General features: G+C 49.0%; 1 protein-coding gene across 1 annotated transcript in view; it reads left to right on the top strand.

Moving 5' to 3' along the window:
- The window catches only part of ANTXR2 (ANTXR cell adhesion molecule 2), a 77327-nt gene that overhangs the window by 24422 nt on the left and 37777 nt on the right, over positions 1-15128 (top strand). Inside the window, exons 8-10 of the mRNA XM_038136784.1 lie at positions 31-91; positions 1068-1163; positions 3830-3899. Coding sequence (XP_037992712.1) covers positions 31-91; positions 1068-1163; positions 3830-3899 — 227 coding nt within the window. The remainder of the gene's footprint in view (positions 1-30; positions 92-1067; positions 1164-3829; positions 3900-15128) is intronic.

Raw genomic sequence — 15128 nt, 5'->3', positions numbered from 1 at the left:
TACTTCTGACTATTTCCTCCTTTGCAATAGGTTTTGAAACAATCATGCACTGAGATTTTATATTTGGAGCCATCCAGTGTCTGTGTAGGAGGTAAGGTTTTATAATTTTAATATACTATTCAATTATTATAGGACTGGGGTTTCCCACTGTTTTATCCAGAGGAAAACTGCATGTCTCTAGAATAACCTATCTCCAGCTTAAGTCCTCAAGAAGTTAAGGAAACATGATATTTCTCTGTTTCCTTCTTGCTCTCCTCAGAGGAGCTGACCACCAGGGCCTGCTTCCATAGCTTGGGTAATGCACGTGGAAGTTGGAGATCATTGACCTGCCCCTCTCCCCTGGGTCTGCTCTGCACTTGTGTCAAATCTGCCCCAAAATTTGTGGAGTGTAAGAACAAAGCACGTGACTGCACTTCTGGGCAGCAAGAGAAATATATTAATGAAATAGAGTTCCACAGAATTTTAAGGTCTTTTCTTTCTAAGCTTCATAATCCACGCACAGTTGGAGATCAATCAAAATAAGGTAGTTGCAAAACGTTCCTTGGATATTTTTGCGAAAATGTGGATGCTCTGGGTGAAGTCAGTGGCCCTGGTAAAAAACTCTTTTCACTCCTCCTCTGCACAGCTCACAGATAGCGTGGCCCTTAGGCAGCTTGCAGAGAAATAGTACTAAGGAGAAATGTTTTCTTCATCTGGTACATCAAGTGAGCCTGATCTGGGTTTGGGGAGTCTTCTTCTTCTGAGTCCCCTATTTCTCATTTCTCATTCACTGAGAAACTGTGTCTTACTGTGCAGCTGAGCCCCGGATCGTGCCGATAGCCTGAATCTGCTTCCACTTTCAGAGGGCTGTCTCAACACAGATTTGGGAACAAATCTTGCCTTCCTTTGCCAATTTATAAGGAGAATTCAGTACAAGAGTCCAGGAAAACAGGAGATAACACTAAGTTGGAAGCATTACTATGGTGTGCTTTGTTTATTGCAGACTAAATGAAGTTGCCCTGGTCTAAGTGTAGCTTACTGCAGTGCACTGCAGTTGGGTGATTTTGTGTGTTTGCTTTCCCCTCCAGAGGAGTTCCAGGTTGTTCTCAGAGGAAGCGGCTTAACCCTGGGTGGGAGAAGCGACAGCGTGACTTGTACCTATCAAGTGAACGGAACGACAATCCGTAAGTGTGCATGTTTGCCATCTCCTGCCTGTGTAGTCCTGCAGTTACCTCAGCTCATGACAAGTCAAACAGAAGCACAGCGAAGAGGAGGAGAGCAGGAAAGCTCAGAGGATTAGCAAAGGGAGGAAAGTTGTGTCACACTCTGCTCAGTGGTTCCAGTTGGCTAAATTTTCAGTGCCTTCAGCTGTGAGGAGTGTTGGCAGCCCCCTCGCTGTGGGCATTAGCATGGTGAGAAGTGTTTGGCTCCTGACGTTTGGGCAAGCAGATGTTTGCTGATGGTCAAACCCGTGGCTGCAGTGTACCGACTGAGGTCCCTTTCTGCACCATGATCCCGGCCAAGACATCTCATTGCAATTCCCAGAGGCGCTTACCTTGGTTTTGGCAAGGTCCCTGCTGGTCCTAGGTGGTGTGCCAGGTGTGCTGTGGGTTTCAGGGGCACATTAGTCCTCCTCCTGCAACAGCATAGAGAAAGGCCAGGTCAGAGCAGTGGTGTATTTTGTCACGGTCCATGAGCTCTGTCTGCCCAGCATCAGGGCTGACTGCAGCCATAGCACAGAGCAATTCTGTTTGAGATGGTGACCATGACACCTTGTACTGGCACTTGTCCTCTAGCTTATATGTGAATTTTCTTTTTCTATCCAGAAGCTGAAATAGATGGCTGGGATAAGTACATCCAACTTCTAGCTCTAAACAGAATTCCATAGAAGCCAGCTAGACTGGAAAAAAAAAAAAAAGTAGCTGAAGGACTGTTTTTTTCCCTGCCTACTTTCTGATTTCTGTATTAGCCTGTCTTAAATTCCTACACAATTGAATTTCTGTTTCCAGTGCAGTTTCTTCCTTACTCTGGATATTGTACATACCGGAGTGGGCTGCCAGTTTCTCCTGCCTGTTAAACACCTACAATAACTTGGCAGAATAACAGGGTAACCCCGTAGCTCTGGATGCAGGCAGCCTGTGTAAGTCAATTCCGCTTGTATAAATTTCCCTTCAGTTTCCATTACAATTGTCACCTCTGCTTCCCATTGCCCACAAACACTTGCTACCATCTGATGTGAGAATTGCCAACTACAGCTCTGGGCTGCTTGTTTTTTCTTGGCTTGAGGAAGGGGTGTGCTGAAGCACACGAGGGTAGGGGAATGGCACAGCGATGTATTGATTATAAAAACACAATCTGCTCTGTGGGGTCTTGCCAGGGCCTTCTACATCCCCCCGGTCCAACGTCGCCAGCAATGGACAACAGCGAGCGTCTGGGGACTAGTACAGGAAGAAAGCAGGGACATTTCATGTGGGACATTTCAAGTCCTTCCCACAGTACACGAGGTCATTCTCTACAGCTCTGTGCTGGATTTTGACTGCCTGCTTCAGAGGGAGCCTAAAGGGGGCCAGTAGAGCCAGGATGAACTGGAAGACAGGGAGGGCGCTTGGAGCACTGCAGGAGGAAGGAGATGGTCCCAAGAGAAGGACAACCATTCCCATGTCATGGCAGTCTCCTCTACAGAAGACTGGCAGTTCCTCTGCAGAGCCCTCAGTGTGTGAGGGCACTGGGGCGAGGATCTGCTGGTGTTGGAGTGCCCCTCACAGAGAGTCTTTGGGACCAGCCTCTGAGCACACCCTTACTGTGTCAGCTCCCCTGCTTTTAAAGGACGCGTTTGGCATCTTTCTCGTTCTGCATTTATAAAGAACCATTACCAAATGCTAGAAAGGAAACCTGCCAAATGGAGCTGTGGGATAGAAAAATAATCTATGAAACATACCATTAAGACAAAAACATATGGCAATGTGCTAATCCCTCTTCCCCACCTCACAACTAGCCCCAAATCTAGGCCAAGCAGTCAGTGCAGATTATAGCACATATGAAAAGCTCATTTATGCCAACAGCTCCTCCTTCAGCTGCCCCTGAACTGCTTGTCTGTCTGCCTGTTCCTGAAATGCAGGACAGAGTCATCTCCAAGTTGATCTGGCAGATCACTTATCTGCTCTCGCCCCACAGTCAGGAAATAGTCCTTGCACAGAAATCATCAGTCCTGCCTTGGGGAACTTTGGGCTGATGGTTCTGCACACAGGAACTGAATTTTCCCCAGCTTACCAAACATGTTAGGCAAAGAAGCTCCATCCTCCCCTCCTCACATCTGCAGAACAGAAATGCCGTACTGGACACAAGGCTCTACAAATAAGTGCTTCATGTGCTCTACAGACAGGCGCTTTGTAAGTTTAGGAGGTTTGCAAATCACCCACACTCAAAAGCAGGAGAAACACTGGCGAAAACCACACTCAAGTCACAGCTAATAAAACAGGCCTGCAATGCAACGCACAGGGATGGAGCCAACTAGAAACAAACCTGCATCTTCCAGCTACCAGGAAACTACTAGTAGTGTTCTCACTCTCCATAAAGATGGTGTTGATTCTAGGAAGTGTTCTCTATGGAAGAGCATCAGCTGACTCGAGCAGCTCCAATAAGCACTGTAACGAGGGCTCACCTGGCATTTACAGCCAGCTCTGGGGCTCTGTGTTCCTTACCCTGGGCCTGCCTTGCTGCCAGTTTCAGCCAGGACAGACCAGTAAGGAGCATGGGAACAGAGGGACCTCACAGCAACATGGCTGTCCACAAGGCAGCTCCTCACCTAAGGTGCACGGCATAGTAAGCTCATGTCATTCTTGTTTTTCAGATGAAAGGCCTAAAACAGTACAGTCTGATTTTTTGCTCTGCCCTGCACCGATCCTGTACAAAAGTGGCCAGTAAGTACTGAACCAAATGCCAGCCCACATTTTGCTGGAATTTGGCACCATTGTAGCTGACTGGGAGGGGTTTGGCTGAAGGCAATATTTTGTTGCTTCTACGGGGGGCAATTTGTTGTTTTATTTTCCCCCCATTCTTGTGTTATTTCCCTGCTGTATATGCCAGCTTTGGAGTGGACTTGGAGTAGTCATCTGTGACCAAACCCATTTGGACAGTGTCTTAAAAATGAATATTCAGCCAGTTTGTGAAATACTGAAAAGATCTGGCTTGTCCTAAGTTTTATGCAGATTAGCTGCTTTAACAGGGCATAATATGCTCTCGTCCAGATCATCTCCAGGCCCACTGTTAAAGAGATGACATTACCACTGACACTTACAAGCTATTATTAAAATTAGGTGTCAGGACATGTACCCCTGCTCCACACATCCTGATCCAGTGAGTTAACAGCTCCAGCACCGAGGCTAAACTGCAGCTCTGGCCTTATTCTCAGTGTCACTGGCCAGGGCTGCACATTACTTCTGGCCCTTGGAGAAGTAATCCTTCCCTCCTCCTCTCCAACTCAAAGGTGCCTCAGGGCCTTATGATCACTTGGACTTCACTGTGCACATTTCTGAGGACCCTAAGCTAATCTGAAGTCAGAAAACTGCACATCAGACCTTGTTCCTGTGGGAGGGCCAAGGCTTTGGCTGTTGGCTTTCTCCCTGCTTGTAAAGTAGTTATTCCCAGGGACTAACTAGGCATGAGGCTAATGCTACTCCAATGGGAAGCACAGCAGTTCTGCATTGGCCTTGATCTGTGGCACTTGAGGAGCTGCAGAGGTAAGCGTGTTGTATAGATGACTGGTCTGTAGCTACATTTCTGACTTGAGCAGCCATCAGCCGCCTCAGTTGTGCTGTCAGATGGACAGCAAAGCTCCACAAGCACATCTGGTTTGTGCGTTGGACGGCAGGCTGGGGGAGGGAAGCTGGAAAGCCGCGGAGGGAGAACGTTCAGTGCTTGACCCCAGTGGGGCGGCTGGGGCCAGAGGGTCTGCCTCCCGAGCTGCGTCATGGCTGGCAGGGAGAGCAGGCACGGAGCAGAGCTACATGCAGAGCAGAGGGAGGGCGAGGGATTCAATACTGATCTGTTTCCTGATGCTGCTTCTCCCATGGCTCTGTGACAAATGCATCTTGCACCACGTGCAGCAGGGTGTCAGTCCCCTGTGCCTGCTGAGCCTGTGCATCCCACAGCGCAGCAGCTCTGCAGCTTCTGGCTCAGCTAAAACCAGTCAGCAGCACCACAGCTCTAAGGGAACTGATTTTGTCATCAGGACAAAGTCAATCAGTCAGGTTTAAACCCCTCCTCCCCAGGCCAGGTATTTCAGGGCAGTTACTGTACAGCAGAAGAGCAGTAGCAAATCACATACAGTCCCAGTATGAAGCATACATTACATACAACCCCAGTATGAAGGTTCCCAAAAGCTGATGCTGTAAAGGCTTTTCCACACACAGTTTGTCCCAGAGTACATAAACAGCCAGTCCTGCCAAAGGTGTGTGAAATGTATCACACGGTTGTACAGGTTAAAGCTGTGCAACCTGTACATGCACATGCTGCACTTTTCATTACACTATGGAGTGGTACTGAACCAGACACCTGCCACCCTGGAACTGCAGTGTGGATAATGCACCTCAGCACAATACAGTTGGAGTTGTACAGGTTCACAGGAAAACACCTTTTCCTGAGTTACCCTGTGAGACACAGTTCCCTGACATACTATTGAAGGAGTTGGAGCTCTGCCCCAGAGCTGAGCAGTTTACTGTGCAGAAGACTGACAGCTATGAAAGAAATGTACGTACTTGAACTCTTGACTTCCCATTGGCACAGCCTAGACTAGTGCTGGATATCTCCCAGTAATTCCTCATGTAGTGGAGCTAATATTAGTCACTAATGTAGCAACAACCGCTCTGTTCTTTTCTAGTGCTCTTTTGGGTGGATTTAAGAGAACACAAGCAGTCTGAGTTAGCTTGCTGTGTGGCTTTTAAACCTGCAGCTTAGTTTCTGGGTGAACAGTCAGGACTCATGTAACAGGTTTCACTGTATCTTTTCCGAATTGGAGACATTCTTGTTGCTTAATGAATTAGCAGTTTTCCCATGCAGAGCAATACTAAGCTGTGTAAAAACACATGAAATGCCAAAGAATTCAGGAGGTTGGGTTGGTGAGCCCCTACTCTCCTGGAATTCGGCCACGATGTGTTTCTGCTTCCTTCCCAGCTGTTGGCTGCATTGAGTCTGGAGCTTCCCAAGTGCCAGCTGTAGATTAAACCAAGCATTTTTTTCAGTCTGCTTTTCCACAGTACCCTGTAGCAGATGGATGTATCATCCTTAGGTTGGGTGACAACATGACTGTGCTGCCTGTGCCATTTAAAATCCCTTCTTGTCATGCTGCTCCTAAAGTGCAAAACTCCATAGTCTGCTTACAAACCCAGCCCACTTGCAAGGCTCCTTATCAGCTAACAGCTGACAATTATTCACAATTTTCACACAAGCACCCCCTGCCTTATAAAACACCTTATGACTTTGAAATAAAGCAGAAAGGCAAAGTGCACATACACCTGGTGGGAGGTGAGGAGGCTAACCCAGGTTGAATTGCTCTGAGAGATCACCTATGCACTGTGATGGCAGGTGTAACAACACTGTCAAGCTGGTTAGTAAGCAGGACTCTGATTCCGCTGCACCGCCCATTTAAAAGTCACATTTTGAAGGTCTCAGAATATCTGAGAAAATCAGTTCCCCTTTTTAGCAGAGACTTGGATTTGTTGTCCTGCCACAGCTTGAGAGACTCAAGGCAAGCCAGCGGTGGCTGTGACCTCTCCATTACTGTACATCTTTCTGTTGTCGTTGTGCCTCGGAAGGCAATCAGAGCCCTTGTCTCTCTTGAAAGAGACTACTAGTGATCACTAGCCCTGATCACTGGTACAGGAAAAACAGTGATATTTTACAAGTCTGCATTCCTTGCTAGTTCCACTTCTGCTCTCTCTCTGCCCTGAGTTCTGTGAGATTGCATTCAGAACTATCTGTCTGTAGGCTTGGCTTCACCTCCAGCTGGCTTCTGCTCTGGCGAGCCATTGGTGAAACCCCCTGTGCCTTGCACGGAAATGCCAGTGGGAAACCCAGCATTTCTTGCACTGCCTGAACACTTACAAGTCTGCTTTTATTAGGTGAGTGGATGACAGTAACTACAGTTCAAACTAGCACAAGAAACACTGCTTTACTGAAATGCTTCTGCTGAATAATTACATGACTACTACTTATCTCAGTCTATTCCAACTCTCATTTCTCACTGGAATATCACAATAACATTTTGGTTCTGATGGTGCCTACTGCAAACATCCAATCCTGTGCAGACTCTCCTCTATGCCAGGCAGGAAAGGATGGATGTAGGCCAGGCTGTGGATTATTCAAACTGAACCAACAGGCTGAGGAATTGTCATTGTTCTTAAAATAGTTCAGGGAACTACAGAAGGCTGTTTTTTTGATGCAGCTGCAGTGCTGGCTAGCTTCCATCTTTGTGCATCCTGCACTTGAACTCAGGTTTTGCTAGGACAGAAGAATGCAGCGTTCTTCTCCTTGGGCTCAGAAGCTTAAGGAATAACAGAGCCAAAAAAGAAAAATCCCAGCCTAAACCTAAGTGAAACTTCACTCACAGGTACCTTGACTTGATGGTCAGCTTGCATGCCAAGGTGGGACAGTCCACACTGCTGCTATTAATGACCTTATCTGCCCTCTATTCAAACACTGCTGTCTTCAGCCTCCATTTATCCCTTCCTACATCCTGTCCAACACAAACAGCTGGTGGCACTTAAAGAGCAAAGATTCAATGCAAAGTATTTGCTGGGTGGTAGGAAGGAAAATGACTACTGTATTGCCAGATTCTTGGTTACCTGCAGTTGCAAGGAGCTGATGGAGTCTGGGGCAGCTCACTTGGCACGAAGCAATGCAGGAGGTAATCTGTTACCCATCACATGCCTCACATTCAGCTCTAGGGGCTCTAGGATTTCTAGGTGCAACATGTTTCCATGACAGTGGAACAGGAGTACCTTGAATCTTGCTTTCCATTTTCTAAGTGTCATTTTTATTAATACCAGCACCAGATTTAAGGGGAAGAGCATGGACACACAAAAGCAAACAGACAGAGAGAAGATGAACGGATTGTGGGCTCCATCCTTCACATTCCCTCACTGGGTTTCTAGACAGCTGTCCCTTTGGAGAGCCGCTGGAAGGTGCTCTATGGAGTGATTGTCATGGCAGGCTCCTAACCAGGGATCCTGGCTGTTCCCAGCACCCAAAGACAGATCCTCTTCTGCCCTGACTGCATTCACTGCTGCCTGTGAGCTGGGAGCCAGGAGCTGACCGACTGCTTTTGTCTCGCATCTTGGGGAAGCAAAGCCCGTTCCTTTGGGACAGTGGTGGTCCCAAATTCATCATGCAGGCAGGGTGCCAAGCAAGCACCTGCACCCCCAGGCACATACCCAGTACACGCAGCAGCAGGGAAGCCAGTCTTTGCAAATTTGATTTAACTACACCAAGGAATATTTTTTTCTACTCTTGCTTCCCTTTTCTCCCCCCTCAGCTGCAGCCTCTTAGGTCTCACTGCTTCCTCCCCTGTGCCAGTGCGCTGGCAGCATGGATAGGCGCTCAGCTAAGGCATTACCTGTGCACTCCAACATTCATTAGGACCCTGTGGACCCCCTTTCACTCCTTCATTTCTTGCTGTAGCTCCTTTATGGAACTGGTAGTTTCCCCCTCCTGTTTCCTGTGCTTGATGAAGGCACTCAGGAAGTAAAAGCAGTGTTGAAGAAGCGATGCTTTGTAAGGTGACTGATGGTGAATATGTTTGCCTAATTAACTTGTGGCTAATAATTCTAAGCCATTAAGTAGCTAGTTAGTACATGCTTCAAATAAACACATCTGGTGCTGCCCTGAGCGGAGGTTGTGGCTGTGTGTGGGTGACAGATGTGCTGTTTCCCCAGCGCTCCCTTTTCCATGCCGAGCAGCACGGCAGTGCCGCAGCCGGAGCCAGGCAGCCTCGCGGCAGCTGCACGCTCCCCGAGTGGCTCCAGGGACTTGTGCCTCCTCTCCTCAGTTGCCCAGCCACTGCAGCCCGCTCTGGTGCCTCAGAGCTGGCGTGCAGCTCCAAGGAACACCCTTCTCAATAGCTCAGAGACTCCTGCCTTCTGGCCTGAAAGGCAGCAGGAGCAGGGGATAAAGTGTCAGGCCACCCAAGGAGCAGAGCGCTTAGAACTCCTTAGCCCTGCAGATTGATCTGTTGCTGAACAGGGGGCACTGGCAATGATCACGCCTTGCTGTGTCACTGCCTGGAACAGCTGGGCTGGACTTGGAACAAACTTCCAGGGAGGGAAGGGTCCTCCCGTGGAGGACAAAAGCCTACTCCTTTCTATGGGCAGTTACTTCCTGTGTTGGCAGAGCTCATAACTCTCATCAATCTTACAAGTGGGAACAGCTAGGAACAGTTCCATGCAGGAGGGACCCTTTCTTCCACCTAGGCTGGTGCCTGGTTTTTCAGGTCTTGGCTTTTTGTGGTGGGGCTGTGTAAAGCTGGGTGTTTTCCAGACAGAGGAAGGAGTTATGGCAATGAAGTAAACAAATAGCAGAATATTTTGCAAGAGGCTAATTTGCCAGGAATTACGTCTTCAAAGTGAGGCTTAAGTTCTAAGTTACCAAGGGGCCAGTCAAGGTTTATTCGTAGTTCTGAGTGCACATGAGCCCTGATTAGAATGTAACTGCCCCATAATGTCCCACACAAGCTGTCATTAGAGCTAGAGCTGCAGGCCCAGCCCATGACCTCTGTTTTGTCAGGCACCAACAATAGCACAGCTGCCCCTGCCTGGCTGGGATCTCAGACCTGCCATTTGGCACGAGGAACAGAGCAAATTGGATAAATACACATAAACACATTGGGAAGGGAGGGAAAACAGAACAGAATGAACCAGAGCAGCAACCCACAACTTGTTTGATAGGGATGATTTAAGTAGGCATATGGTATAGTTAAATGTGCTTTCAAAAACATTGGCCTGATTCTTCAAGCAAACACAAAATAAATATCTGAATGGCATGCGAGCCGATCCGGCACCATTAGTGCTCTCAGAGGACGCACTCGAGAGCTCGGGCTGTCACACTGACATTCCCACCCCAAGTGTCAGTGCCTCATGTTAGCATGGCACAGTGGTACTTCCCTCTAGCAGTGCAGGCCTCACGAGCCAGCAGGCCACGAGCTCGTAATTACACCTGACCTCGCAGCCAGCGTCATACCTTACCGGCCCAGTGTTGGCAGAACAGCCCAGCCACGCCTCTCCCAGCTGGATTAATCCAGCAAACCCAGTGCCCTCACACACATCTGGAGCTTGCTGAGTGCTCACCTGACACCCCTCTGCAAGGCCGGGTTACTTGGTACCTCAGTCACACCTGCAGGTTACACCTCACCTTTGTCTCTCCGTGTTCTATCAGATGGACAAACAGACAACTGCAATAACCTGAGACAGTCTGTCTTACCGCAAAGTCCAAACTCACAATTAAAAGATGCCCCTGACAACCTCTCCCCAGGTGTTTCTCCCAAAGAACCTGCCCACAAATACTGGAGTACACAAATCCCTGTGATTTCCATTGCACACAGGTACACACACATCATCACCTGTTTAGTCAGACAAGCCCAGAACTTGGTCAGGGTCATGGAATTGTGCAAAATATCCCTTTGCCTGTCTGAACAAATGCTGAGAAAGGTGTGTGGAACTTCAGTGAGTTTTCTGATAACTTGGAAGTGAGTGGCTGAAAACCAGAAGGAAAAAAGCTGTTGCTTACTATGGCTACCTTTACTACTGTGATTTTTGTTCTGTCACTTTTTCTTCTGCTGAGAAAGGTAAAAATTTAGAAAAGCTGTTGTCAGCAAAGGCAGACAGAGTGTTTGCAAGCTGCAGCTCAGTCTCGCATGTCTTTCAGGGTCACTCAAGAAAGGATTAATATGCTGTGGCTGTGTTGAGCATTTCTGTTCTCTCTCTAACAAGTGACACTGAGCTCTTTCTGTAGTGCTGTTCACTAAGTAGCCTTAGCACACCCTTTGTGGCAACGCAGACAGGGGTGTCATTTGGCCACAGAGCTGAGTTACTCACTAACCTAAGGGGCAGTGCTTGTGCTGAGTGCTGAGCCACTCGAGAGCTTGGCAGCTGGTGTCAGCATGCCAGCATTGGTTAAAGGACCAATTTTCCAACCCTCATCCTCAGTCTGAAACCTACACGGTGGCTACATACCACTTGGAAAAAAACATTGTTCAGAGACAAGGGGACCAATTAAAAGGATAATTCGATGAGACTGGCAAGTTAAGAGACAGCTTGTTGACTAAAGTATTTCCCATTCCACGTAACACTGGTCACTATGTGAAAAGGCAAAAGCACAAAGAGCCCAGTTACCTCTCAGAAGCCAGCTGTCCTTTGATATGCGCTGAACAGAGAAGAGCAGGCAGCCTGCTGCTGCAGGAGGTCCCAGCCCCCAGAATGAGGCTCTCTCAGCTGCTCAGTCCTCTTCCAGCCTTGCCTACAGCTCTCTGATGCAGGAGATGCAGCTATTCCCAGCACCAGACAAAAAGAAAGCCACCTCTGCTTCTCCCTTTTGACTTCCTGCTGTTCAGCAATTGGTAGGATGCCAGCTCCAGGTCAGACTGTTTTCACCTGTTCCCTGTTGTTTTCACCGTTGCAGAGCCCCTGTGCTCAGGTGAAGGCAATACTCCCCCATTGCTGCTGTGCCCATGGCCAGTCCAGACCTGGGTTGGATATTGGCATTACCCCTCATTGCAAACAGCTGGTCTTCCCCTGAAGCCCTGGGCAGGGAGCCAAGGGGGTCAGAACTGCTCCCACCTGCACCGATTCTTCCTGTTGCCTGCTCACTGAGGTCAAGTGTTTAATATAGGCATTGTCTTTTGTTTCCCTATCCAATGTTTTGTTCCCACAAAAATAAAAGACAGTATGGTTCCCAGTGTCTGGTGCTCCCATGGGACAACCTCTCCCCTCCAGAATAGCCAGAGAAATTAACTCAGGTGGGGGGGAAGGCAGAAATAGGGCTGGAGTAGGGTTAATGTCTGTCATAAATATTAACTTCTGCAAATATTTTAGAAGTACATTTAGTCTGACACAATTAGGGTATAATGGGACCTATTCACAGATGGAAACATCCTCAATGAATTGTACAGGCTAACAGGCCCCTCAGCCATATGGATGTGGTGTTAAGATCAGTAGTAATTTCTGGCGCAGTCCTTCATGTCCCTCCTAGGGCACACAGTGTTCCCAGAGCATTAGCGAGGACTGCGTGAGCAGAACTAAGTGCTGCACATCATGCAGCGGCCACAGGATCCCGAGCTGGATTAATGGTCTACTTTAACAGAATAATGACGTTTCATACCCTGCTACTGCAGGTTCCCGTGATTCCACAAGATCAGAGCTAGTGCCTCGCTGGCTTCTAGTTCTCTCACATTCCCCAGGAGTTCCCAGCAGTGCAAGTTTGTGTCTTGTTCCGTGGAAGGTCAAGTCCAGACAGACAGCATAGTGGACATGCGGCTGGAAAAGCTAGAGGGTTCTGAGGTAACAAGAGGGAGTCCTGAAGAGCCATCATCTGAATTTATATCAGTGCTAAGCTACACCAAGAAGGGCAGGGGGATGAGTTTGGACTCATTATTTACCAGAATCCCCAAACACCACGATGAATTCCAGGATGAGCGGGTCTCGCTATCCTCAGGAAAATAGTCAGTGCTCCTCTTTTTGCCTGTGTGGCTGATGGGAGGAAAACACCTCTGACCACTTCTCCTAACTGCAGCCCATGTCCTGTCCCCAGCACAGTTCCCACTGAGTAGATGGTCCCAGTGCTCCCCGGGCACAGCTGGCCTGTGGCATAGGGGCACTGCACCAAACAGGACAGGCAGGGCTGGAACCCTGCTCCGGGAGAGCTGTCCCTGTCCTTGTGCAGCTGGGGCTGCTGTCTGCGAAGAGCACCACACCCAGAAGCCCGGGCTGGAAATCCCTTCCTGTGTGTGTTGCCTCCTCCTGGGGCAGGGATGAGTCCCTGGATGCAGAGTCATCTTTGTGGTCCAGGAGTGTTTGTTAGCAGAGCCCAGGGAACGAGTCCTCTCTGCTTGGGTCAGGGAGAATGGAGGGGTAAATGTTAATTGCAGTCCCCAAAGACATCAGAGTGAGGTTGGTCAAATGGAGCCCGTATTATAAAGCTATCCATTATTTCATGAAGGCAGTGTTGGAAGGGAAAGCGCCCTTTAAATACACAGACCTATTTTTTGCCTTCCTCCTATGTACCGCATTTTTGCTATTTTAGTGCAGGCATTTGATTCTGAAGTACCTTTGTCACCGTAATTTTAGTAACTTTTTGAGCAGTTGCCAGTTTAATTTTCAGTGCGTGAAAATTGGAGGTAAATTATTTATTACTTACAGCAAATGTCTTTCACAATTGTATTTAATTTTTTCATCTTTTTTAATGGGTCATAAAATGGCAGTCTTTTAGTAGCTTCCCATAAAGTAAGGGGCAAATGAATACTTTGCAAATAGGTTACCGTGGATGGAAATGTCAGCTGTATTTCACAGGGAATGGGAGGCTTTAGACCAGAGTTGCAGGGACATATGGCGCTGGGCCACATCCCTCTGCTGTCACAATAAACCAGCAGTGGGCAGGATGGAAGGAATTGCAACTGCTCGGTCTCCTCAAGTTACATTTTTGGGTAAATTGTGTATTAGGATGGGCAGTGGGCCAGGACCGAGGCAGCTTCAAGTTGCAAGAGTCTTGTGGTTACCTTTGGTCAGAAATCAGAACATTTTTAAAAAGCTCTTTTCAGACTTAAGTTTTCCAGGATTGGTTCCCATCCAGAAAGTGATATTGCACAGACAAAGGATAGGAAAATCCCTTCCACATGGAGGAAGGGCCGTGAACTGTAAATGAAAGGCAGTTTTTCCTAGGACGGTGAGGCGGGTTTGAAGTACAGCCTGCCGGGAGGGCAGAGGCAGAGCAGTAGGGTTTGTGCTGCACAGCGCTGTCAGTACTCATGCTCCTTTGCCAGCTCTCTGATTCCACCTGGCTCAAGTGCGGTGTCAGGAGGGAGCAGAGGATGGGAATGAGCACCCTCCCTCAAAGCCCTGGAAAGCCACTGTCTGTGGGCGCTGCTGGGCTTGTGAGGAGGCATGAGCAGGGCTCTGCTGCCATTCCCTGGAGCCTGGCCCCTGCAGCGCTGTGTGTCCACCTGCATGGGGAGAAGCCGCTCAGCTCTGCGTGTTCCTGGTGCTGGGCTGCAGGATGGTTCTGCGGGACGGCCCGGGGCGCTGCGGCAGCAACACTGCCCAGCTCTAGAGGGGGTTTATTTGAGGGGCCCTGAGGACATATCCCATTCAGGCAGCTTTCCAGAGCTCAGCCCTCAGCTGGGATCTGTGCTGGTACAAAACTAGCGAGCCAGGGCTGTGCCCAAGGGCTGTGTCCCTGGCTGCAGGGACAGGAATGTTCTCTTGACCGGACAGTTCTGAGCTCCACTGGGGGGTCTCGGCTCTTGCAGAACAGTGACAGTCACCAGTGGGAAATGCAGGGGCCCGAGAAATGGGATGGCTGCTGCTTGTCATTTTCATCTGGGAATATTTTCAGTTTCGGCAGAATGCCGAGCTAAAAGCCTCGCACACGTGGCTGGTTGCTGGTAAACACTAGGATGTGTTTGTGTACGCGTCTGTCTCTGAGCCGTGTGTGAAGGAGCAGCCGAACCAGGACACCTCTTTCTGGGACTCCCGGTTTGAGGGGCAGTGTTTGTATGAATCACAAGTAGCCAGAGCCCAGCAAACAGGTGGCTGCTCAAGAAATGAAAGGATGTACTGGGTATCCCCAACAGCCATGACAGTCTCAGGGAAGGAGTGCTTTTGTGTGTTGACAGGTTCATCCTTTTGAAGATGAGGTAATTATCTGTGTGAGTTCACTCTGTGGCTTCCAGAACGGAGCGGCTATGATCAGCTCCAGTGACATCTCCAGTGGCTCATCCCTGCAGCGGTGTATCAGGGTGGGAGTGGGAAGGCAGGGCTGCCCTCCCGCAGCGTGTCCGTGCTGGAGCTGATTGCTCAGTGAGCCTGCTCCCTGGGATCTGTCAGCGGGCTGACAGCGGCAGCGGGGCCGCAGAGCTGCGGGCACGGCGTGGCACACGGCACCGGGGC

Source organism: Motacilla alba, chromosome 4 (assembly GCF_015832195.1).
Source record: "Motacilla alba alba isolate MOTALB_02 chromosome 4, Motacilla_alba_V1.0_pri, whole genome shotgun sequence".
Taxonomy (NCBI): domain Eukaryota; kingdom Metazoa; phylum Chordata; class Aves; order Passeriformes; family Motacillidae; genus Motacilla; species Motacilla alba.
Note: the sequence above shows the minus strand (reverse complement) of the source record. Positions and strands in the feature narration are given on the sequence as shown.